The sequence below is a fragment of the Chlamydotis macqueenii genome, chromosome 5 (genome assembly GCF_036417535.1).
Source record: "Chlamydotis macqueenii isolate bChlMac1 chromosome 5, bChlMac1.mat, whole genome shotgun sequence".
Classification (NCBI taxonomy): domain Eukaryota; kingdom Metazoa; phylum Chordata; class Aves; order Otidiformes; family Otididae; genus Chlamydotis; species Chlamydotis macqueenii.
Genome location: NC_141560.1, coordinates 30376761 through 30401992, shown reverse-complemented (window position 1 = coordinate 30401992; position 25232 = coordinate 30376761). Strand labels below are relative to the sequence as shown.

Below are 25232 nucleotides of genomic sequence, written 5' to 3'. Positions count from 1 at the left end.
AATCTTGTTAGATCCATACCCACAACTTTCTTCAGTTTCCAGATGGCCTGACAAATCTCTTTGGCAGCTGCAATTTGAGCTTTTTCCCCAAGAAGGCCTCCTACTGTAGCTCGAAGGATAAATGAAACACAGCGGCGACAGCAGATAGCATCCATCTGACTCTGAATAGCCTTAGGATGAGACTGAGACACGAGATCTAGAATATGGGAAAGGAAGGCAGAGAAGTTCCTTTCAAGCCATTGTGCTCCTAATGTAGAGACAAATACCACATATGCCTGGAAGAGATTAGAAAAAAAGTCATATTTTAGAGCAAAATCATCTGGAAAACCACCTCCAGCTATCCCACATACATATTTTTTTTTGATCTTTGCACATTGCCACAACCAGAACACCACTAAACTCAGATTATTTATACATTTATGCATCCATAAATCGCATACATTCTCACTTCAGGTGGCTTCAGGTTTTTTGGATCTATTTAAATAATTTAAACTACTAACTTTACAAGCAATATTGCAACCTGCTTTGACTGTAAGTTAATTCAAATTGCTTGCCCATGTTATTTCATTCCAGAGTGTGAGAAATGGCAGTTTACCCTGCACAGGCACTTGTTATGTAAAACATTGCGTTTGGTCTCACTGAACAACAGCTTCCAGCTATTTAACATTCTGCACATGGAACTCAAATTTAATGTATGAATGCATTTTAAGAACTACTATGTTAAAAAACTATAACCCATAACCCCGAGAGAATTTTGTTATTTTAGGCTTTGAATTAGAGAATATTTGCAGCCTCCAAGCACTGCTCTTCATCTCAATGAATTTTAACTGTTTGCCTTGCAACAGAGGTACCATAAAAAGACTGTGTTTGTCACAACAAAGAGAAAGAATGCAGAGTCACTTTACAAACCTAATCACCACAAGACCATTTATTTTGCCACATAATACGCTCCCTTACAAATGCCTTCCATGTGCCTGTGTTAGATTCTTTTTAATGAATAAATGTGCTACCACCAAGAAAAGGAACCACAAGAAATAAGAATATGCAAATAAACACAGAAAATTCTTCGTAAGTTCACAAATACTACTCATGTCAACGAACTTCTCTGTTTGCCTCATACATACTTTGGCTCATCTCTAATATTAACAGCAAAATTATTCACGTAAAAGAAAGTGAAGTACTGTAGACGGAGAAACTGTGCTGCTAGATCTTGTTAGCATCTAATAGCTCTTGAAAAATATTACTCAGGCTTCGTAATGTACGAGTACATCACTCCTGCTCTACAGATTTGAAAACTAAGGAATTTAACAGGATAGACTTGTGAAGAGTCATACTGCCATCTTGAACCCGGCTGTGTCTTCAACAACTGTGTCTTCTTCCATATGTAAAAAGCTATCTTCAATGTTTTTCTTATTTTTTAAATTTACAATAAGCTGCAATTCACATAATTAATACATTTTATAACTGCAAGCATTTTCTACTTACAGGCACTGATATATGCATAATTTCTCAAGTTTTTCTTATAGAAATATTCACTATTTTAACTGTTCTGGTACAGTTAGAGTGTATCATCTAGCACAGGTATTATTATCTTAACACAGAACTGCATGAAAAGGAGAAGGCCTCCAAAAATCATAGAATCATAGAATGGTTAGGGTTGGAAGGGACCTTCAAAGGTCATCTAGTACAATCCCCCTGCAAGGAGCAGGGACATCCCCAACTAGATCAGGTTGCTCAGAGCCTCACCAAGCCTGGCCTTGAACGTTTCCAGGGATGGGGCATCCACCATCTCTCTGGGCAACCTGTTCCAGTGCTCTACAACCCTCACTGTAAAACATATTTTCCTAACATCTGATCTAAATCTACCTCCCTTTATTTTAAAACCATTACTCCTTGTCCTATCACAACAGGCCCTACTGAACAGCCTCTCCCCATCTTTCTTGCAGGCCCCCTTGAGGTACTGGAAGACCGCTACAAGGTCTCCCCGGAGCCTCCTCTTCTCCAGGCTGAACAGCACCAACTCTCTCAGCCTATCCTCATAAGAGAGGTGCTCCAGCCCTCTGATCATCTTCATGGCCCTCCTCTGGATCTTCTCCAGCTGGCCCATGTCCTTATGTTGGGGGCTCCAGAACTGGAAGCAGTACTCCAGGTGGGGTCTCACCGGGGCAGAGTAGAGGGGCAAAATCACCTCCCTCAACCTGCTGGCCACGCTCCTCTTGATGCAGCCCTCTTCTGGGCCGCAAGGGCGCATTGCCAGCTCATGCTGAGCTTCTCATCCACCGGCACTCCCAAGTCCTTCTCCTCAGGGCTTCTCTCGATCCATCCTCCGCCCAGCCTGTATTTGTGCCTGGGATTGCCACGACCCAGGCGCAGGACCTTGCACTTGGCCTGGTTGAACTTCATGAGGCTGGCACGGGCCCACCTCTCCAGCCTGTCAAGGTCCCTCTGGGCAAACAGTCAAAACACTGAACTGAAATATTTATTCCTGGAAAACTAATAAAACCACCATGTATACAGAACACCCTAGGAGTCTGGCACACATTTTCTAGGCAAATAGCTGTCAAGGTATTATTGTTCCCCAGCTTTTCTGTCTCTCTGCCACAAGTTAATGCTTTCCCCCAGCATGATCTGAGCATAGAATACAATTTGTGAGCACCTTCCAGCCGTTTCAGTGCAAAGTCTGGCAGCTTCTATTTGTAACTCAAGCTAATTTACAGATTTTTTTTTGCACTGCAGAAGTTGAAATGCACTGAAAAATTCCCTTACTGGCAAAGGGGATGCATAAAATAGCTGTCGAGATTGTAACATATTAAAACAATCACAGCTGTTTGATATGTAAATGTTCATCATGACCTTTAGTCTTGATTCACAGGTTTAACATTTGAATCCCTAGGTCTTAGCATGTAAACGCCGTTTACGATAATATTTACAGGAGGCCTATCTGGTATCATCTGCAAAATTTATACTGTTTTTACCAGCATGGACTATATGGTCTAACTTCAGTCCTACTCAGTTAACAAGATTCTAACCTCTCAGTGAGCATCCTGAAACACAGCAAAACAGATATTTGATTTTTTTCCACTAAATCATGTTTTCTGCATTTTTCATGCACTTACTCAAAGCAGAACCATTTTTTTTCAGAATGGGACTTGGAATGTCCCTATACAGAAGGAAAATATTCCAAGTTCAAAGAATTCTTTTAACTTCCTCCTTTCATTTTTAGACATAAGGTATTAAGTTTTAAATTAAAAATTTGAGGAAAGTACTTATTTATATCACTTACACAAAATTCATATCACGTGAAGCTTTCACAACTAATACATCTTTAATTTTGAAAATTTCAAACCATCAGGTAAGCAATAAGCAACATCAGAAATCTTTTTCCTTTTCTTTCTAGCATAACTCAAGATGTAAATCGTTATTTTAAATTACATATATTTCATCACAGAGCCAAAAAAGGATGAAATAAGAGATACATGGAGAGGAAAACAGTTATTATAGGAATGTTTAACAACCTCAGAAAACTGTAAATGACATAATTCAAACCTGTGTGACTCCAACTCTAACATCTCTGCTGACTGAACTGGTCCCTTTCAACATGTCGCCACTGGCTCGTAGAAACCCACAACTTCCGCGCAGAAATCCAGTTCCCAATAGCTCCATCACTTCTTCCAAAGAAATTCTGTGGAAGTTATGCCTGGTGGATGCTAAGAATAGATGTAAATCTTTAGAGAAATAGCTCTGTAAAACTTGTCACATTCTAGAAGAAAAAGTTTCAACTCTAACTGTTTTAGAAAAAAAAAAACATTTGCACAAATTCAGTAGCACAACCAAATTTAAATATTGTTTGAGCATGATTTCACAACAGAAACTAAGTCATTTTAGGACTCAGTGCTCCAGTGAACCACAATATTTCTCAAGTTTTTCTGCTTCAGCTATCTTTAAATAGTTTAGGTCATCACCTAGTATGTATACCTATGCTTACCTAAGTTCTGACCTAAGTTCCTTTTGCAAAAAGGTTTGTATGGCCTAATCCTACCACCTGAAAGCCCTGATTCTAACTCATTCCAGCTTACTGCCAAAGACAACCCTCTACTACAAAGGCCAGACAGGGTAGATTACCAATCTGCTATGCCTAGCCAGATACAGGCACAGCAACAGGGTCTCTTAAAGCATCTCACCTTAGTATTAAATTAGCTCTCCAAAATAATAAGAGAACATGTTTACAATCTTCTAGGAAAATTATTTATTCCTAGTTCCTATTCTGCAGGAATACTGGGAATATTCGGTATTGTATTGGGAAAAGAAGTGAGAGGATTTAAGATAATCATGTCCAAAAAAAATTAAAAAAACCAAAGATACAAAGCAGAAACTTCAGGACTAAGCAATTCTTCATGCATTGCTCCCTCCACTTCTCCCTGAGTCCATTCTAGCCTCCACCTAGCTTCTGTCTCACTCGGTTCCAACTTGTTTCTAACCAGTGCTTCCCTCTAAAAATAACCAACCAAACAGCTGATGAGCTTCTTTTATTTCCAAAGTGCTAAGGCAAGAATATCTAACTACATTGCTTACAAAGATTAAAGAAAACTACTGAGTTTATAAAGAGGTCAGAGTATTATTGGTTTTTAACTTTTAATGGGAAAAGTTAAGTGCTGATTGTTTTCTGTAACACAAAAATTGTCTCCAAAGAGATTCTTAGAAAATTACTTTATAAATCAAGCCTTCAGAGTCTTCAATGCCAATATAAAGTCTCAAGAACTTTGAAAGGCAGTAAACTGGGCTTAAAAGTATGTCATTTTGTCATTTGCTGCTTATGGCCCTGAAAATCTTCTCTGATGCCCTAAAAGTAGAACAAAGAGTCTGAATCACACTTACTCGGCATCCTGTTGTATTTCGTTTAGATTACAGTTAAATATTTAGCTTTGGTCTCCTAAGACTGGAACAAAAATACTCAGCCTGAATGACACCAAAGATCTGAGATGTTAGCTTTGTGCCAGGACGCTTCAGTTAGATGCAGTACTGTCTCTCAGCAAAAACTGTTACTCTGTCGAGTGAACAAAACTGTATGCTCGTTCCTGCTTCTGACCACATTTGTATTGCTAGACAATCCAGATGTAGTACTGATGATTGTGGAAAAACAGCTTGAAAATATATCCTTAACTCTAATTTGACAAAGGGACAATCCTTTAAATCTTAGTGTTTTCTACACTTTTGAAATTAATACCGCCTTTAAATTCTTGAGGCTACTTTCTCTCCGTATGATAAAAATCTTCTAACAGAGCCAACCAGTCTTATCAAATATTTCCTTGTTTATGAATGTACAAATATAAATACAATGTATAGGTTAACACAACAGAAAACTCAGTACTTCGCAAGAAAAATGTTACAAAAAAGACCAAGCCAGAGATACGCACAGCCAGAGGGAGTTTACATTGTGATTCTACTTTGGGCTTCAACAGAATTTGAGTTTCTGATCATCCGATGGATTTTTACAGGTGAAGAATCAGCAAACAAAAGTACATACTTTACCTGTTGACTGTTTAGACGTTACAGCTCTAGCCAATACTGTGCCTAAAAGTTTTGAAACTGCTAATCGTACATCATAATTAGAACCTTCAAAGGACTTAAAACACAAGGTCACAACACTATCCAGGTCTGTACTCCACATAAATACCGCTTCGTTCTGAAGTTCAAGAAGACACTAGGCAAAAAAGGGAAATTAAAAAGTTTTGACATGGAAAAGCACTCTGTACAAATTTTAGTTTGCTACATAATATGCAGAGCCCTCCTTAACAAAACAAGCATGTTACTTCATACTAAAATGACTTTAATTTTTGCTGCCAAGGCAATATCAAAGAAATAAATATAAGCAAACAATGTATTTACTGCTGTGTTCATCATCCATTAAAACAGAATTTTATTTAGGGAGTTTACTTAATAAAAACAGCTCTTAGAGCACTTTACCTTTGCAGCAGCACAGCGGACTGCCATGGATCGATCCGTCAAACACGATCGGGCAGCTTTGTAAATATCTCTATGACAGGGGATAGCAGCAGCTCCTAAACCACTTAATATATTTTGCAAACTAAGCATGATTTCATAACGACCTTGAGACTGAAAAACGAAAAAGGGAAATATCAAGGTTTTGTAACGCTAAGCTCGTTGGAAGTACAAAATGCTGACTACTGAAATAGGGAAACAATGGTTTGAGTCTTAGATTTTCAGAATTCTTTTTATGCGGAAGTGAGTTAAGGCAGACAACTTACTCTACAACACTATAACCAAGTGGAAATAGTAATTCTGTGTTCTGCTGGCAAGTACCCATAAGCAGTTTAAAACTCAAAACGCGAAGTACAAGCTGAAGCAAAACGTTCTCATTAATAAGGCGATTAGATTTTCTAGTTTCTCAGGTTCTTTCATGAAATAAGCTTCAGAATAGCTATGATCCATCCTTTTATAGTCATAATCCATTAACTCTATAGTAATTATTTGGAATTCAGACATTTATTTTAATCCTATGACTTTTCACTTTTTTTTTTTCATATTTTGGTATCATGCACTTTCTCCTATTCAGTGGTCCAGCTACCAACAGTAAACATCCTATCACTTTTCCAATCATTTTTTAAACATGCTGTTCCAATACCTCTGCATTCTTCATTGCCTTAAGCACATTCCCAACGGAGTCAGTAAAACTGTTTCCCAAAATTCTTCCCAATTTTTTGTATAAATAGCCCAAGCATACCACCGCAGCACTAAAACAAAAGCAAATCCAAAGACGCGTGAAAATGGATGCAGTAATAGATGAAAGGGATTAAGACAACTAACATAATCAATGGGCAAACAACAAAATAACTGAACAGATTGTCACAAAAATATAAATGAATTATCAAAAGGAAAAAAAAAAAGTCTGTGGCACATATTCATGCTCTAGGAGAAATGCGGATACAAGGGTTGGGAAAACAACTTGGGTAATATAAGAATTCAGGTAGTACAATCTTCCAATAAATTTTACAACAGAAATACAATTTTCATATCCACCTTTAAATCTTAACATTAATTTTTAATGAAGCATGTCCTGCATCATGTGTTACGTAGAGGCTGGTAGAAGTAACCAGGGACAGGTTTATTCACAACTTGATGTTAATAGTAGACTGCAGATGGTCCAGTAATCAAAATTCTGGCATTTATGTAAAATAATATATAATAAGGAAACAACCTGAAGGAAATAAAAGTATAAGCCCATGTCCTTTTCACAGCACACAGATTCTGAATTTAGCTTCCAAGTGAAATATCTGACAACTGGAATCTGTGTGCTCATCAGTATCTCCTTTAGCAAAAGTAAAAATTGCTAAATATTGAGTATAAAAAAAAGAAAAAAAAAAAAAAAGAGAGTTGCCTAATTAAAGAGCGTTTTCCTTTGGTTTAGTATTGACATACCTATAACTAAACCAATTAATTTTATTAATTCAAGGAAAAAATAAATTATGTCTTTAATCAGTTTTCAGCTCTTTGGCCAGACCTACTTAAATATGGAGCAACACTTTCCAGCAATCCCTTCAAGAAAAGAACATTTTCCTTATTCCCCAACTGAATTCAAGTTTCACATAAAGAATTTTAACATCTTATATTGAACACATTCTTAATTAGAAAAATGCATTAAATATTAACAGTAATTCCCTAAATGACAAAGCACAGTAAGAAAAACAAAACCTACATTATTTATCTCCTATCATACCAAAATCTTATTTTTGTTAAAGCAACATTTTGCATTACTGGTCTTATCCAACTCACTACACACCAACAGCTTGGATTTTAATTTTGTTCATGGTGTGACTGGCATAAAATTACAATTGTACCATCTCACTACTAAATTGACCATCTGACGGTCACAGATACTCTCTTTAATTAGCTTTAAGACTAAGTAATATGCACTTCACACCATAATCCAAAGGAGGAATATTTAACAAATACATACGGAAAAACCCTTGAGCCAGAACTACCTTACAACGCGACGGTATAACCTGCAAGGTCCTGCATGGTTGGCTGTAGTGCTATGTGCTGAAGGGTGGCACCAAAGAGCCAATCTGTGTTGAACAGGGGTTTCTAGCAAAAAGGTGGCAATACGTTCTGATGAGTAACATCTAGCCAGCTAAAGATGACAATCCAGCTGCTTCTGCACATCAATATTTAAGCTTCTACAGAAGTTCAAAGAATAGAACTTAGGAAGCTCTTCTGACTGCTTTCTAGGTTTGTATAATGACTCTAGTCGTCTATTTTTTTTCCACAAATGTTTCTTCACTAAGTCCAAACTGTATTGAGTAACTTTATCTGCCAAATCACAAGCAATGGCCAGAAGTTTCCAAGGAAGCCTTTACATGTATACAAGTTTTGCAGGGAAAAGCTTCTCTGGCTGTACTTTTTCCTCCCTGGCAGCACACCTCCATTTTGATATACATCTCTATATAACATACATTTAAGTTGTTTTCTCTCAGATTTTGCCTTAACAGTTGTACTTGGAGAGGTACCAACAAAAATGCAGAATGAAGATATTTAAACATGTGGTAAAATAGCACTGAGATCAGCTATGAAAGTTTTCTGACCAGCCAAATGCTATCAAAATGCTTATGGTTTAAATACAGCCCTAGTGGATATTTTAAAAACGTTGTAATTTAAAGTTAAGTAATAAGATACATTCACACTGTATGACCTATTTATCTGATCTGCTGTGGCATTCACACCACATTGAATTTCAGTAGGAGATGAACATCTAACAAAGGTTCTTTTAAAAATGCTTGCCTAAATTATTTTCATCTTCCACATATATGAAAGAAGAAAAATTATAATTTATGAGATAAGAGAACAATTCACAGGAAACTGTATTTAGAAGAGTTTCCAGGTGAATCGACATATTGTGAACAATGATGGCAAAGCGTTATTATCAGACAACATGGATATGTATGCTAAATAAGGACAGACAGCAAACAAAGACAACACTCTAACTGAGATTTTTTTTAAAAAGAAGGAAAAAAAGCAGTCTTTCTTCACTGAACACCAATATTCCATATACTTGCAGCCCAAGATGAAAGATTTTACTCAATAAAGAGCTTTGTAGTTCCAGTTATTTTTCTTTAGCCTGTTGTCTCAGTGTCTGTACTGTAAGAAACCCCTTTTCCAAACCTTTTTTCAAGTAAACTATATTTTACTGTTACCTTTTTCTCCACTTAATCTCTTGTTTCCTCTCTTCACCACTGTTTTCATACCCAGAAGGATTCTGAACACTGCCCCCTCTCTCTTTCTCCCCCAGCTACTTCTCTGCCTTCTGAGTCTGCGTACCTGCCATTTCTGCCTGTCTTCACCAGTTCTGCCTTTTTGCCGATGGACTCCATCATCCCTCCTTGCTATGCTGACAGCATCCCACTTCCTTGCTTTGGCTGCAAGATGCCACACTGGTGGAAGACTTGCAAAGCTCTGTCCTGCACTACAACTCAACTATAATGTTAATGCATCACACTGTTGAGGAGCCAGTAGTATAGCAGTAATTTACTTTGCAGGACAAAGATCCTTTATATCAAACTTATTCGTAATTCAAAAGACTGCACAAGAGGTCAACTCGAGTAAGAGGGAAACAAAAAAATATTACAGTATTGGAAAAGACAACTGACCTCTTGCAAAAATCTGTTTTCAGCAAATTTCACTTGGGTTGCTGGAAACAGGATTAGCATGTGAAACAAAGGGGGAAGATAGATTCTGCTCTGCTTTGTATACTGTAACATTAATGCACAATCATGTTTTAGTAACTCTACCTTTACCTTTACTTTTCTTCACTATTTTGAAAGATGTGCATTGTTTATTCATAATATTTCTGCACTTTAAGATTTGGTTTCACACCTTGCAATAACAGTTCATGTTTCTTTGTTCTCTTGGCTAGGCTTTAGGCGTTTAGTTACAAACATTTCAGATGTTTCAAACTAACTACATCTAATCTCCCAGATGGATTAAGAAACATAACAACTGTATTTTGTACCTGGAGTTATACTTGTCTGTTTTCCTGTTCTTCTCAGCAGTATTATTACCTTCTCCTTGTTTTTCAAACACCTGCCTCCTCATAACTCTGTTATCCATTGCTGGTGTTCTCTCTGGCCTGATTTTCAATTGTCTGGCTGGAGATCACCACCTGTCTTCTAACCTTTCGATTCCTAATGCACACATACAATATCTACTCCTACCATATTCTGTTTAATTATGTATCCTGTGGTAGTGAACTCAGATGCATCACGTCAGGTAAATATTTTTTTTTCTTTTACTAAACAAGTTAAAAGCCACCTTCATCTTTTTTTGCAGCAAGTGGTTTCTTCAACTTGCTGTAAAGCATGGTCTATTCAATATGGCAGTATGCAATATGTACTGCAAGCTGGTTTTGTCCCCTCACTGAACAAAAAACCTTAAAGCATAAACCAGCTGCAGTTTGCTACCTGAAAGCATACTATGGTGATTATAGTTCTGAATGATAGTAACAAGTATAGCATTCCTACACTTCTAAATAAATAAACTTAGCTTAGCTTTCAAATCACTCACGGCACTTCTTTCCAATGGATTCAACAAATACTAGCCAGCTGGGTAGGTCAAATTTTGTTCTACGCTGGCTTCCATCAGCCACCAAATTGCCTCTTCATTAAAGGCTTCAAAAGTCATGTGATTTTAAAGCATTTTAATGTGATTGATTTTATGTTATATTTATGTGAGTCATAACAAGAAACTTCTATATAAGGAAGAAAAATATAGTTTAAGCTTATGAAGCTTTCAAGGGCAATTTATGTTGTAAAGTACTGACTTAACTTTTTTTCCCCACCGTGCTGCTGAACTTCTTACTCAAAACTTTCCAGTAAAGATGCAGAAAGGAATATATAAATTGCTACATGAGTACTTAACCAATTCTGCCCTGAATGCAGCATATATTAAATGACTAAAATAAAATTGTTATAATACCTAAAGGGAAAGAAGCAATCTGAATTTCAGATTCTCTTCATAATACTTAAGTCTAAAAATTTTAGAGATGTAATACCTAAAAAGTTATTTTTTACTGCTGGGTACACACACAATAATGATACTAATCAGAGAGGCTCACAAATTCTGTGTGTTGTATGGTAAAAAGCTTCTACTGGACAAAAGGCAGAAATGAGGAAGCATACTGCCTACATCAACCTCTCACCATGTAAATCTGTCTCTCTTGTTATTACTGGATTTGAAGGCTGGGGTTAAAAAAAAAATACTTACAGTTTCGTAGGCAGATAACTTGGTGAATCATCTTTACTCCGAATGAGTTCATTGCATTTGTCAATTGTTTGGTAAACAGCAAAAGTGTCTCCAGTGCTATAAAGTACAGCTAAATTCTTGGCAACAAGCCGTCTGGTAGGAGGTCCTGGTGAATTGTTTAATAAAGAAGTCAATTGTTCAACCAGTTTCTTCTGCTTTTCCCTTATATCAGCCTGGAAATAAAATCAGTAACCAGTTAAATTTCATTACTTAAAGATCATTAATGCTAATTCTCTTTACTTGTCATTATTACCATTCTGACACTCTGATAATCTTAATTAAAAATGAACATTTTATTGCATCTTTCTACTTCACGAAAAGCCATCTCAAATGTGATTGGTTTACTCCTATTAAAAAAAAAACAAACCAAAAACATTTTTCAGAGCATAATTCTTTCTAGTAGCATTTCAAAAGTATATTCCCTATGGCACTTGAATAGTTATATCTTGATAAAAAAACCTGCCATTTCTTGCTTCTTTTATGCCTGTTTTAAAATAAAACAATTCATAAAAATACAGTAATTTAAGTAGTAAAGTAAAACTTTAGAAGAGTTTCAAGAACTTGAGCATTAGAAAGGAAATAACTTCCCTTAAAATAATAACCTATTTTAGTCCTATCTCAACTTTAATAAATTTATTAAAAAAAAAATTAAGAGCCTGGCACTGTATTTCATTTACATATTTTAATACAAACAACATAACTCTTAAATAGCATTATCAAGGTTGGTTTACTATTAATATCCACGTATGCTACTTCATACACACTAAACATAGTAAATCAAACAATTGGACTGGAAACAGTTGGTTGGAAATAGATCTTTTATCATTTCATTAGGAAAATAAAGAGAGAAAGATGTTCCATTATTGCTTGCAAGAGAACTACCAAAAAATTGTGCCATGCTAGGTGGAATCATGGCTGCCATTCTTCATCATAGGGTTGCAAAATCTTGCAGTAATAATCTGAGTTTAAAAAAAAAAATTAAAAAATAAATTATTTATTTCTTAAATTCCTTTAATTGGCCAGGTGGCTCTGTCACTTGAAGGGCTGTGACTGAAAACTCGTAACATTTAGAAAATTACTGCTAACAATGAAGATACTTCCATTGCGCTTACGTAAAAGACATGAAGAAAAGGAAATCGAATACTGCTCTTTGTTTTTAAAGAAAATAACAAAAAAAGACAGAGAAATAGCTCTATAACGTGATTTTCTTCTCATTATACTTACTCTGCTTGTCACTGGTAAAAGTTTTTCCAAAAACTGTAGCCATTCAAAAATGAACTCTGCTTTTTGAAATTCACCAAGCTGGTTATATGCTTCTTCATTAAGTAGTAAACTGTGAGCTAACTCCATTCCTTGAAATTTTCCTCAAATGTCTCCTCAAACACCACAGAATTAAAAAAAAAAAAAAACAAAAAACAAAAACCACCAAACAAAAAACCACAAAACACCGAACTACCAGAACTGTGTTAATCAATCAGGTTTTCTTCCCCATTAATATGAGGTGACTGAATCAGAAGTGTAAGAACCTAAACAGAAAAAGAAAAAAATTACTAGAGTCAGCAATCATAGTATATTTATGCTTGGCTTCTTAAAACTAAATTTTCAAAGGAAAACTTAAAATCTAAAAAAAAAAAAAAAATTACAGCAGTTTTATTTAGATGGCTTTAGTAACACTTAATGGTTTTGGAAATGAGATAATGGTATTGATATAATATATGAATTAAAGTTAAATATACTTCAGAAAAAATCAGAGGGGTTCTCATTGAACTACTATTTTTTCTTAATCTTGTTTTGCACGAAGTAAGGTTTACTAGTACCTGATCACGCATATACTGGAAAGTATGATCATCTGGCACCAAACACAGTGACTTTTACGATCTAGAATTAAGTGCAGCAACAGCAGTAACCTACACATAGCAAACTCAATTATATTCACAAATAGAAATGCTAGCATCTTATTCTAACACTCTGTTTATTCTCAGTGCCAAGTAAGCCATAAAGAAGAAACAGAACTCATTGCTGAATAACTTCTAACACTGTCTTTTTTCAAAAAAACCCACACTTCAAAAAAGGATGTTTTAAAAACTCAAAGTTCAAAAGAAAGTATATTTTGCTTATGTCTTTCAGACTATTTTGAGAATTTCCACATTGTCGATAGGTATAACTAGAAGCAAATCAAGATGAAAAATACTTCTAACAATAACTTTTTTACATTATTTAAATGCCGTATAGCCTCAAACTACAAAATATAATATTTGCAAACAAAAATCGACAAAGAGATTCTGGTAAAATGTCAACTGTATTTTAAACTTCCAAACAAATTATGCTTTCCAGAGGTCACTGAGACTGCTGAGCACACATTTTTTCCTATGCAGTAGCAATATTACAGTGTAAAATGATCCATCAAAGAGAGACGGGCAATACAAAGCAATGGTAAATAATTCAGTACTTGGGTTGTCATCAAATGCACAGCAGAAGGTTACCTTTACTACTTTCTGCACATTTTAATGTGAAATTTACTCACAAAGGAAATTAATCACATCTAATTTACTATAATGAACTGTCACTTCAAATTTTCCTGAAGTACCAGGCAGCTTGACAAAGCACCACACTATAAAATTACAATTAGAGATAAATATACACAGCTAAGTATACCTATATATATTTAATCTGCCTAGGTGAGTAGATGTTCACAATTTACCAATTATCTCACTCTTGGAACACTCACAGAACTTAACTCTTTCCTCACATTTTTTGAAATGTACAAAAAAAAAGTTGGATTATGTATGTCACTGAATATTTAAGTAGAGTTTCCTGACTGCTCAGCATGGAAATTACACATACAGGTCACAAACACTCCTTTTTTCCTCACCCAAGGCTTGTCCCAATGTCTGCTATCTCTAAGTCACCTACTACCACAGCAACTGATTCACCTTACATACCGAGCTGAGCTTTACAACTCATAGCTGTTTTTCCCGACTGAAAAGATCACAGATGGTTGCCAGACGTTGGCACTTAGCTTACCTAGCAGATAATTTCTGCTCATTGTAAAAACTGTCTCTCTGCTGCTCCAGGTTCTTGGATAAAGGATGATAAGAACTCGATTTTCTAGGAAAAGAATTAACACAAAGATCAACTTCAGGAAAGCACACAAGATAGAAGTGTCTTTTCTACAAAAACCAAGAATTCCGAAGTCTTGCAAAACTGACAACTTTTATTAAGTGATAGCTCACCAAAAAGGCACCAGACTGGAGCTCCATAAATACTATTCGCTCTTATACATCACATTTAATTGGGCAGACGTATCATATTCACCACGGAATTTGGTTCATTTCACTACTGAAATCATCTTTCTTATTTCTGTTTTGTTAACTCAGTTTAATTCTAAACCCCAAAAAAGTAAGCTCAAGCAGAAAAATACTTTAATTATTTCCTGAAAGATGATTCCAGTGCCTTCATAAGATGTACATGTACATTATTTCAATATATATATAAATGCATAGGTGCAAAATATTTATTGGACTAGTCTGGAATGCTATCATAAATGACCATATCCTGATCTTTAAGTCATAAACAACGCGACAGCGTTCATGTCAAAATCAACAACCAGCAGAGCTGGCAAACATGACTCAACTTGAAAAATTCATGTACAATACTATAGATACAATAAGACATAAGGATTACCAATCAAGTCTCCTAGCTCCCAGATATAATTTTAATATTAGAATCAATAGGCAAAGCCATTTCCTTTTCAATCTCCTTCAACTTGAACTTAGCATGCAACCTGTATTTCATGTCCTGCCAGGCTATCTTAAAAGTAATCACTTTTCCACCAGTCTTTAAAAGACTGAAGTTGAAAACAAATTGAAAGTACATGTAGATTTCAAAGTAACCTAAACTTCTTTCAGCCTAGTGAAGAGAAGGCTCAAGGGGACCTAACAGCAGCCTTCACAAGGGACAGTTAGCAAGAAAACAAAGACAGGTTCTTTACTGAGGTGTATGGGAAGGAATAATACAAGAAGTGTCATAAATTAAAACAAAGAAGGTTCCAACTTGAGAGAAGAAAAAAGATTTTCACTGGAAGGATTATCAGCCACTGGGACGGGTGCTGAGAGGTTGCAGAACCTTCACCCTCAGGGCTTTCTAAGACTCGACCAGACAAAACCCTCAGTAACCCCATCTGAAGTTGTTTCTGTAACTTGTTTCTATTTGAGACACTTGTACTGTATAAGCACACATTTGCAAAAATAATCCGAGTTTTTTTTTTTTTAGTCTAAATTAAAAAAGAAAAATGTTATGAGGTAGTTGCTGATCTTGATAACAAACACCTGCTAACATGGCTAGAAACACTAGCATCTCTCAAAGGAAAGGCTATCAGTTCTGAATTACAGAGGTTGATTGTTTATTATGTAAGATTTAGTTTTGTAGAAACTGAGAACTGCTTATACATACATACATACATAAATAAATAAATAAATAAATCACAGACCCAATCTTTCCAGCGATGGTCAACAATCAAACCTTGGTTCCATGAAGCTACATACAAAGTACATACACACTCTCAAAGTAGTACATACATACTCTCCACCCTGCTCAAAAAACTTATCCCAAACACCTCTGAGACTCCCTTTAACGAGCTGTAAGCCTGCACACCAGGGATACTTATGAAGCTTCAAAAATAATAATAAAAAAGGGCACATGCATACAAACTTGTGAGTAGAAAGGTGAGAATGTAGAGAATCAAGTGTTTACTGCAGCATATTGGTTTTGCAGTCAGATTGGAGAACAACACAAAAGGCACAGTGCTTACAAGGCTACGCAAAACAGAACACAAGCACAGCATGCAGGGATGAGCTGGGTTTGATTAATATTAAATATGTCCTTGTTATGCATACAAGATGTTACTAGGCAATTTCTAAGCACAGAAGGAAACACCAAACCTAAACACATACCATCCAGACACAGGCGCAACTCTGCTCTAATGAGAGGCACAGCACAGCCACGTGGTGGGCTAGGCGAGCGCAATGAAGGACTGAATGTTACGTTGCTGGTATTACAGTTCCTTGAACATCCTCACACATTAGTAAATCAATGCAAGTACAATCTAAGCATGTAAAGATACATCTATATTTACACGAAACCCATGTTTAACAACGTTGAATTATTTGATAGTCCCTTTCCCCTGGTGTTATAAATTTGATCTTTTTCACTCTGAAAAAGAAATCTAAAAAAATAAATGTGAAATCTAATTGAATGAAACATACTATGCCTTCAACAAAAATTAAATGGCATACATGGCTGTTTAAAAAATCTGAATTTTCTAGCTAGCATGACGCATCATCCTTTTGGTTTTGTCTTTAGATAACTGAAGTAATTACAAGATTTACTTTCCCATCGGTGCTACAAGAGCACATCAATCAAAAATCTCTCTTTCTTTTCATATGAGGTAAGTTTATTTTACATTTATACTATGCTCTAAAACTGTCACAAAGATTTATTGGACAAGGCAGCAGTTGTTCCTACTTATTACTGATGAAAAATTTCTTATTTGCCAACTGCCAATTTGGCAAGCAGGATTGTCCAACTGATCAGAAAAGTGCTCAGAAAAGCTCTTAGAACAAGCACTAGATGGAACGCTGCCCTGTAAATTGAAAGGAATATAGGGTGAATCAAACATTAAAAGGCAACAGCAATTCAGTTGCTAAAGTTCCTACAAACCACAAAGAGAAAAAAAAAAAAGGGGGCTTGTAGTCTTTTAAAAAAAAGGAAAAAAGTTACTAAAACAGAGTGAGATCAATCTGAATAGCTGCCTTTAGCAACTGGCTAAAATATGAGAACCAACAGATCACTCGCGACAAAGTTCTAACACAGCGAAAAAACCCAAATAGATCTATTATGTGTTTGAAGTCTGTTCTGAGATAGCTAATCTTCTCAGGCTTTAAAAGCTGAGGGAAGCATGCTGTCTATAGAATGCTGTATTTCTTTCACGTGGAAGTCTAAGACAAAAATGAATGCACAACAAATGAATAGCAATGAACAAAAGTGGTAACTTAATGAATTTTACTTTTCCCCTTCCTTCTACCCTATGGCATTTTTATCTCTGCATTAAGGAAAAAAAAAAAAAACCCAACAAAAAAAAAAAACCCAAAAGTAATCTGTAATAAAGCAGACTTCTAACTGATCTCTCATTTAAAAAATTAAGCCTTTCAATTATGACTCATCATTTCAAGGAAGATCAACACAACTAATGGAAATTATCACACAGATCAAGCATATACTTACAAATTTATTTTCTTTTAAGATTTCTCACATTTGATCGCTCATTGTTTCAGCAGTTTGTCTCTGTTTGCTAGGAACAAGTGCTTCTCAAACAGAAATCAGATCAACCTCAGCTCTTTGAGTATGATACTCAGACGAGGATCTAGTGTACAATCTAGACGAAGATCTAGGTCCTTTACATCTACTACATAGTGAAGAAAATAAAGTGCTTTTTAACTTACGTTAATAATAATAATTAATATTTTTCTAATTTCACAAGTATTAAAATAATTCTGCACTAAATCTGACATAAAGCAAAGACAATAAACCTGTGGATTCAATTTTGTACCAGACTAGTCTAGCAGAGAAGTAAAAAGGATATAATTCTTCTAAGAAATGATCACTGTTACTCATTGCCAGTAATGAGTCATAGCAAAAAATGTGTAATGAGTAATAGTAATGAGCAAGATTAAAAAATGACCAGTAACAATTATTAGTGTTTCCATAACAGCTGCCATTGGGCTGACTACACAATCAATGCCATAAGCATCACACTGCTGAAAAACAGAGCTGAAGCACATTCATTAGCTTCAAGTTGTCCTTCACTGCATTGGAGTGGTATTTTAACTGACTTCAAGTTCCTGTTCTTCTCCCATAGAAAGCAGGATTTATTATTGTCTATCAAACAAGTGAACCAACACAGTTAAGAGAAAGCCTTCCAGCCTGACACGTTTAGATCTAGTCATTAACAGTTCAGATCAATGTTACTCCTGCAGCACTGTTTTAAAAGCTTAATGGGATGATCGTTACCCGTGCATCTGAGCTGACTGCATGGAAGGACGATCGATGCTCCAGCCTATGGCAAGCCGTTGCACATACCTGTTTAGAGTGTTTTCCAAACATAAACAACACTCCTGCCTCGCTCCCTCGGGCTTACTTCTCATGCGAGAAACTCAGTATGATGCTCTTTTTGCCAGCTGGCCTGAAAAAGCACCTTAAAGCACTAGCCAAATTCAGCTACTAAGGAATGAAACATAGACCCGAGCCCAGCAGTTACAGTGTATTGTTCATGCCAGTAGGCAAACATAAGGAGGCACAGAGGGAGGTCTGGAGAAAGCAAAAAGTGCAGGTTCAAACTCCCGGCAACTTCAAAAGGGAGACCTGATTGCCGAAGAAACCAAGGATTGAGTTATCTTCAGCTGTAACTGTGCTAGAATTTATAGCACACATAGAAATAATCTAATTTAAATAAACTACAATGTTAGAATCTCAATAATTTGATAGGAAATAAATTCTGATTATTTCAGTGCCAAAAACTAAAATCTCAGCTCAGACAAGCCTGGAGTTTAGACACTGGAAATACTATTGAAGTGGGAATATTCAACATCTAGACAAAGGTATTTATTATTACTCAAAAGAGAGGGCAGCCTTTGTTTACCTACTGACTTCTACAAACTATTATCAACTAAAACAGAGAAGCAAAGTCTGCCTCAAAATCTTCAGTAAGGAAGGTAAAGCTGCATAAAAGTGTCAGCGTAAGTACATCAGTACTCCAACACCCTTTGTGCGGCAGAATCCTCAGCATTCAGCCAACTTGTGCCTTTTCTCTACATACAGAAGCCTTAAATTTCTTGCTCCTCAGAGCCAAGTGAGGCAATGGCAGGCAGCTGCTGGGTCCTGACATAACATTGACTCCTCTGCACACATTTTATGTTCAGCAGTGCTAATTACTCTTGGCCTCTCATTCAACTGAAAAAAAAAGCTGAGAATTTAATGTGCCCTTCCACTGCTTTCTTGCATGTAGTTTCAAAGAAAACATACAAACAAATTCAGGACATTTCAGCACCAAGACACCAAGAGAAGTATGAGAAGGAAGGGGGAAAAAAAAAAAAAAAAAAAAAAAGAAGAGAGAGAGAGAAAGAGAAAGTTAACTTCCCTGAAGACTGCGTCTTCAGCAGAAGCACTGGTATGTTGAATAGATTAAACCCTTGATGAAGTGGACTATGAAGAGGTTATGAAACCAGAGCTCAGTCTTTCAGAGCATACACACACATGCTTGAATTTATCAGTGATCGGTCTTATAAATTTGGACCAAACTAGTCCTTGTCACCAAATAGACTTTATTGCTTTTCATTCAAAATTAATACACTGGCATAAGTATGTTAGGCATTTTGCAGTGTTATATTGGTCAGCGGTGGGGAAATTTGAAGCCAAGCATGGAGAAGATGGGACTAACAGTGACGCTAAACAGCGGTTTGCAAGAACAGGACACAGGAGAATGTCATCACAAGACCACAGCCCAGAACACACAGAAAAAGAACACCAGGCCATAGAGAAGAAGGTTCAAGATTTTAAGACTTACAAACTAAGCAGAGCCATAACTCCTAATATCAGATTTTAAGTGCACTTAAAAATGCACCAAATAGTAAATCTCACAGTTGAGTACTCATATGTTTTATTGCATATCCTGTGTTATGAAGGGATTAAATTCCACTCACAAATCAAGCTATCTTCCCTTTTAAATAAAAATATGAATGCACTTGTATCACATGCTTATCCCAAATAGCAACAAGCATTCAGAATTTGTTTGACTATGAGCAACAAAAAAGAACAGATTATCACACAACCATCTATTTCCTCTAATTACTGCTGAAGATTTCAGACTGGGACAACTTCCACTTACGTTACATTTTTGTATGCAATTATGCAGTTTAGAAACACGATTCTGCAATCACTGATGTTGAAATAAGACCCCTTTCTTTCAGGGTCTCTGTTTAACACTGTTGTCAATGAAGCAATTTGCCCCAGGAAAAATACGCATCTGTTCTATCATTGAAAATTTGGTAGTATTTATGCAGGTACTTGTTAAAGATGTAATCCAAGCGCGTCTTCATATATTGCACCTTACATGCAGCTCTTGCCACGTTCGCATAGCATTTCACGCTGTGCTAAAGAACAAATATCACGCAGCCCAAACAGAATTCCTGTTAGTTTCTCAGCTACTTTCATCCGTGTTGCAAAACAAAAGAGCTGTATTTTGATGTTTTGTGAACAATGATGCTCATACAAAGTACTTGTTTACTCCTACAGGAACAGTTCCAAACGACTGGTTTTCCTAGCAAAATGCTTATCAAACGCTATTGATTTCCAAGTTTCAGAAGAATCACCCTGTATCTTAAAAAGCAACAAAGCTCAAAGGCAACAAAGATCTAAGTGAAATCTATCAGAACCCTTGTTCTGGGCTTGCTGGTTTTAAAAATACTTACACAAAGAATGTGACCACCCACAACCCTCATACATAACAGTGACATTGATAAGAACTACAACACAATATACATTTGCTGAAGTGTGAAAGAAATGAGAAGACAATGTCTTCTAGGAACACTGAATGATTTCTGTGAAGTTTTGAGGACAAAGCTTGACACAACTAGAGAAAAAATACCCTGAAAAAAAAGTGCCTGGACATGCAATAGTTCTTTTAGCAATGCAAAGCATTCAAGACATTTTCAAAAACTCAGATTTTGAAAGACATCAATTCATCACGCTAAGAAGTACATATACTTTGCTTTCATGTTTCTTATCATCATTTTAATCTTTTTCTTCACATGAGAAGAACTATTCCAGGAAACCAAGAAACAGCTATATTCAGTTATTGAGAAATATAAACCAACCATTTACTGAGCTCCACAGCGGGCACGGGCACACTCTGTCTCCCCTAGTACCCACAACTCTTGAGTATTAGTTAGGTTCATTTTGGAAAGTTTCAGTCAAAATATAAGCTTACAAGGACCTCAGAACACTATTTCATTTACAGGCAACCTAGCAAACTGCATAAAAATAATTAACCAATGCTTCTAATATAAAAACAGTATCATATCTGGAAGGCTGACTCTGACAAAGTGAGTTTACAAGATTATTTTTTCCCCACAAAATTTGACGAACTAAGTTTCCAGAAGCAATAATAAGCAATAAAAGCAATATTCAGTCTGAATAAAACCACATAGAATGCTTTGGTTTTATCTCTCTGCGCCTTTGAAAGCTGGTGTGATACCAAGGCAGGTGCATACAAATCACAGAATTATAAACATCCACCTAAATCCTAACAATAATTTCAATATATGTCTGAACATAGCTTTATTCCTGACAATGTTGTAGATGATACTGCTTATCTAATATAGACAAAATGTATCAAACTGAGTATACTGAAAGGGAGGTTTTTATCACAATGACAGGAGTTTCATGGAATTATATTATCTGTTAAAATGTTAAATTGACTTACAGTAGGTCATACACACACATATGGATAATCCAAAGTGCAGCCTGATTTTAGCTACCAGTTTTACTTAAGAGAAACGCTGAATCCAGTCTAGCTAGCATTAAATCACAGGAAATTTTGAACATATCCTGAACATACTTATTTTTCCTGAAAATCATTACAGCTATCATAGTACTAGCTTACCTAGTACTATGGCTAGACTTCAACTGCACTGAATCACATCAACACAGAAATTTAGCAGCAGCAGAAGCCCTCACAGGTGCAAACTCTGCAGGAGACTTGCTTGGCAGATGAGAGACCACCATCCAGGCATAAATCACTGACATACCTCACTGCGATGGCTGATTCCCTAGATATTTTAAATGGCTATTCCCCAAAGAAAACTCCAAAACAGCTCAAAAAGTGTACTGGCACAGAGGTTTCATGCTTTTTTTTTTTTTTTTTTTTTGGTTTGTGATGTAGATATAGACATAGTTCATGTCTTTTTTTAAGGTTCTGCTTCCTTAAAACCAGCAAAAACTGCAATGGTAAAAACTGAATAAAACAAACATCCCACAGTCTGAAAATATTTATGTGACAAAGTGTTTCTAACCTCCTGCTTCATTAGGATGTTCTGAATTTTAAAACAGAAGATCATACTGCACTGAGTAACAAAGGTTTTGACATGCTGGGATACAATGCCACGAACTAGTCAGTAACTCGGATATTTTACTGACAATAAAACCAACCCTCTGTTCAAGAGTCAAGCACAAGTTTTCAGTGTATCCCTAGCCTCAGTGTAACATTAAACTAGCTTCCTCCTTCCCCTGCCTCCTTTTTGTCATATCAAACCATCAGGAAAAGGAACCCAAACTTCAGTACACAACCAGAAGTAATATATCTTCTGGGTCTCAACTGTTATTTCATATATGAGTTGAGAATATTACATATCATGTAGCAAAACACCAAAACATACAATATACCTTGACTATTTCTGAAGACAGGGAAACCATTTCTGGCATGCGAGACTAAAATAAAAATTTAGTACAATTCATGGTCACAACTATAAATATTTAATCCTACTAAATCAAAACCGAAACTTAAAGAAACATGACAAATAATTAATCCAAACTTCAAAAAATATCAAGTTTCATTTACAGAAGCACAAAGCTGAACTCACTTTATCTGCCTTCATCCTCCCTTATCACCCTTTCACCCATATCTCAATAAACTTTACTCTTATTTTGACTAATTTTACAACATCTATTACTCTTTCCCTCATTCCAAAATGCCAACACTAATGCAACTTTACAGGTTTTACACCCCTGTGCAAAGTTTTTACCAGTTACACAGGGCAGACTTGCTCGTTGTCCTATCCGGGCAGTCAGGAATTCCAACTGCAAAAGCCTGCAATAACGTTTCTGCACACTGGAATGTCCAGTACTGCCACCCTACCCCCAAAATACTCTTAATTTAGAAGATTTATTAAAACAGCCCCTAAAAGCGCGCACACTGGCTGCAAGCGAATGCCAAACCCGCCCCTGCAGCCGTAGGACCTGTACGGACCCGCACCCCACCCCTGCTCATCCCCAGCCCCCGGGGAGCGATGGCTCTCCCGCACCCCCCACTCCCCCTGCGTGACATCCTGGCGGCGTGGCGGGGCTTGCCTCACCCCCCCCCGCAACGAGAAGACCTTTCTTTCCCGCTCCCCTCACGGGAGTGAGACCTGACCTGCCCCGCGGCGCCGGGCCGGGCCGGGCCGGGCTGAGAGAGCCCGGGAGCCGCCCGGCCGCTCTGCCTCGGCCACCCAGCCGGCTCTGGGGGTGACCGAGCACTTTCCAGGCACAGGCCTCGGGCAGCCCCAGCCCCTCAGCGAGCTCCCCGGCTGCCCCCGGCCCTTCCACCACGCCAAAGCCCCTCGCCGAGCCCGGGCATCCCGTCCCGCCCGCCGCGGGGGCCAGCACCCCGCTGTTTTAGGATCATCCCCGCCTTCCCCGCCTCGGGCGGCTCCGTGCTCCCGTCCGGGCCTCCCCGCCCTCGCCTAAGCGGCCGCTGGGGCTCCCGGCTCCCCCTTCCTTGCCCCCTCGGGCGCTCGCTCCCCGCCTGCCCGGCGGGGCAGGCCCGGCGCCCTCCGCCCCTCCCCGCCCGCGTGCGGTACCTAGCGGGCACGGCGCGGCTGGGCTCTGCTCGGCTCGGCTCGTCCCGCTGCAAAAGGCTCCCGCGCAGCTCTGCGGGGCGGTGGCGGCGGCGCTCGGCTCCCTCCCTCCGTCCGTCCGCCCGCCCTCCTCCGGCGCGGGGAGGGGGGGGGCGCCGGGGGCCTGCACCCGGGCCGCCGCCGCCGCCGGCCTCCGGCGGGTGAAGGTGGGGCGGGAGGCGGGCGGCGTTGTACGCTCAGGGCTGTGCAATCGGGCCCGGAGCCATCGAGCGCCCGCGGTGGCCGGCGCGGGCTCCGGCGTCCCCGAGGGTGGGAGCGGCCCAGGGGAGCGCGGACCCCAAAGGCGGCGGCGGCGGGTGGGAGGCGCAACGCCGGGGCAAGGTGTCGGGGTGCCGGAGGGGACGGAGCCACCGCTCCCCGGGGTCGCTCCCAGGCTCGGCAGCCACCGGGAGCCGTGGCGGGGACCGAGCTCCGCGCCGCTCCTGCCCGTGAGAAAGGCACGGCAGGAGCTAGCGCTCTCCCACCGAAAACAACAACGAAAGACCCCCTCTTGGTCATTTTTTCTTAAGACAGCGATTTTTTTTTTTAAGGTAGTTCAGGTGGTTCCGTTCAGATTTGTCCCCGGCTCTGATCAGTCTGCCATGGCTTCTGATCTTCACTGCACCCCACAGGCACCCACCTGTCCTTCCCAGGGAGGGCCCCGGAGCACCGCGGCGTGCAGCGACAGAAGCACCCCGCTTATGTTCTTAACCATTTGTCAAACCCAACGTTTGTAAAAGTTCTTACACTTTGGCTTCAGCAGTTGAAAGCTTTAAACCCAAATCAAGATGAGATCCCAACTCAGGGAGTCACTCTCTGCCTTACTGACAAGGCTGGACATGGGCTCCTCCAGGATTTTCACCGGTTTTTTTTTCCTACTGCATAGGTGATCCAGCTGAAAGAGGTTGCTATCTCGCTGGGAATGACTTCCACACTTAGCAATCTTCCTAAGCAAATTCACTGGTCACAAGAAAATTTCTGTTGGGGGGATTTTCTTTACCGAATTCTGCCTTCAGAGTTGAAGTTCTGCCTTAACAAAGGGAAAATAGATGTCACACAACCATTGTTTAGTTTAAAATAAACAAACAATAATCGTACTGTAGTTTTGTAGCTGATGCCCAGCCACGTCTGGACTGTTTTTGCATCCTACCAACAACCCACCAGGACAAACTGGAAGACAGAAATCAGGTCAGGTTTCTGCTGGCAGCAAGT

General features: G+C 38.3%; 1 protein-coding gene across 3 annotated transcripts in view; it reads right to left on the bottom strand.

The window, feature by feature from the left end:
- Nucleotides 1-24102, bottom strand: part of HEATR5A (HEAT repeat containing 5A) — a 73244-nt gene extending 49142 nt beyond the window's left edge. For all 3 annotated transcript variants that reach the window (XM_086750053.1, XM_086750054.1, XM_086750055.1), the window contains exons 1-9: nucleotides 23985-24102; nucleotides 14338-14421; nucleotides 12538-12839; nucleotides 11275-11486; nucleotides 6644-6752; nucleotides 5965-6114; nucleotides 5530-5701; nucleotides 3547-3707; nucleotides 20-275 (exon numbers count right to left, since the gene is read on the bottom strand). In XM_086750053.1, coding sequence (XP_086606179.1) covers nucleotides 20-275; nucleotides 3547-3707; nucleotides 5530-5701; nucleotides 5965-6114; nucleotides 6644-6752; nucleotides 11275-11486; nucleotides 12538-12663 — 1186 coding nt within the window. In that variant the 5' untranslated portion in view covers nucleotides 12664-12839; nucleotides 14338-14421; nucleotides 23985-24102. The remainder of the gene's footprint in view (nucleotides 1-19; nucleotides 276-3546; nucleotides 3708-5529; nucleotides 5702-5964; nucleotides 6115-6643; nucleotides 6753-11274; nucleotides 11487-12537; nucleotides 12840-14337; nucleotides 14422-23984) is intronic.
- Between the last annotated feature and the right edge of the window lie 1130 nt (nucleotides 24103-25232).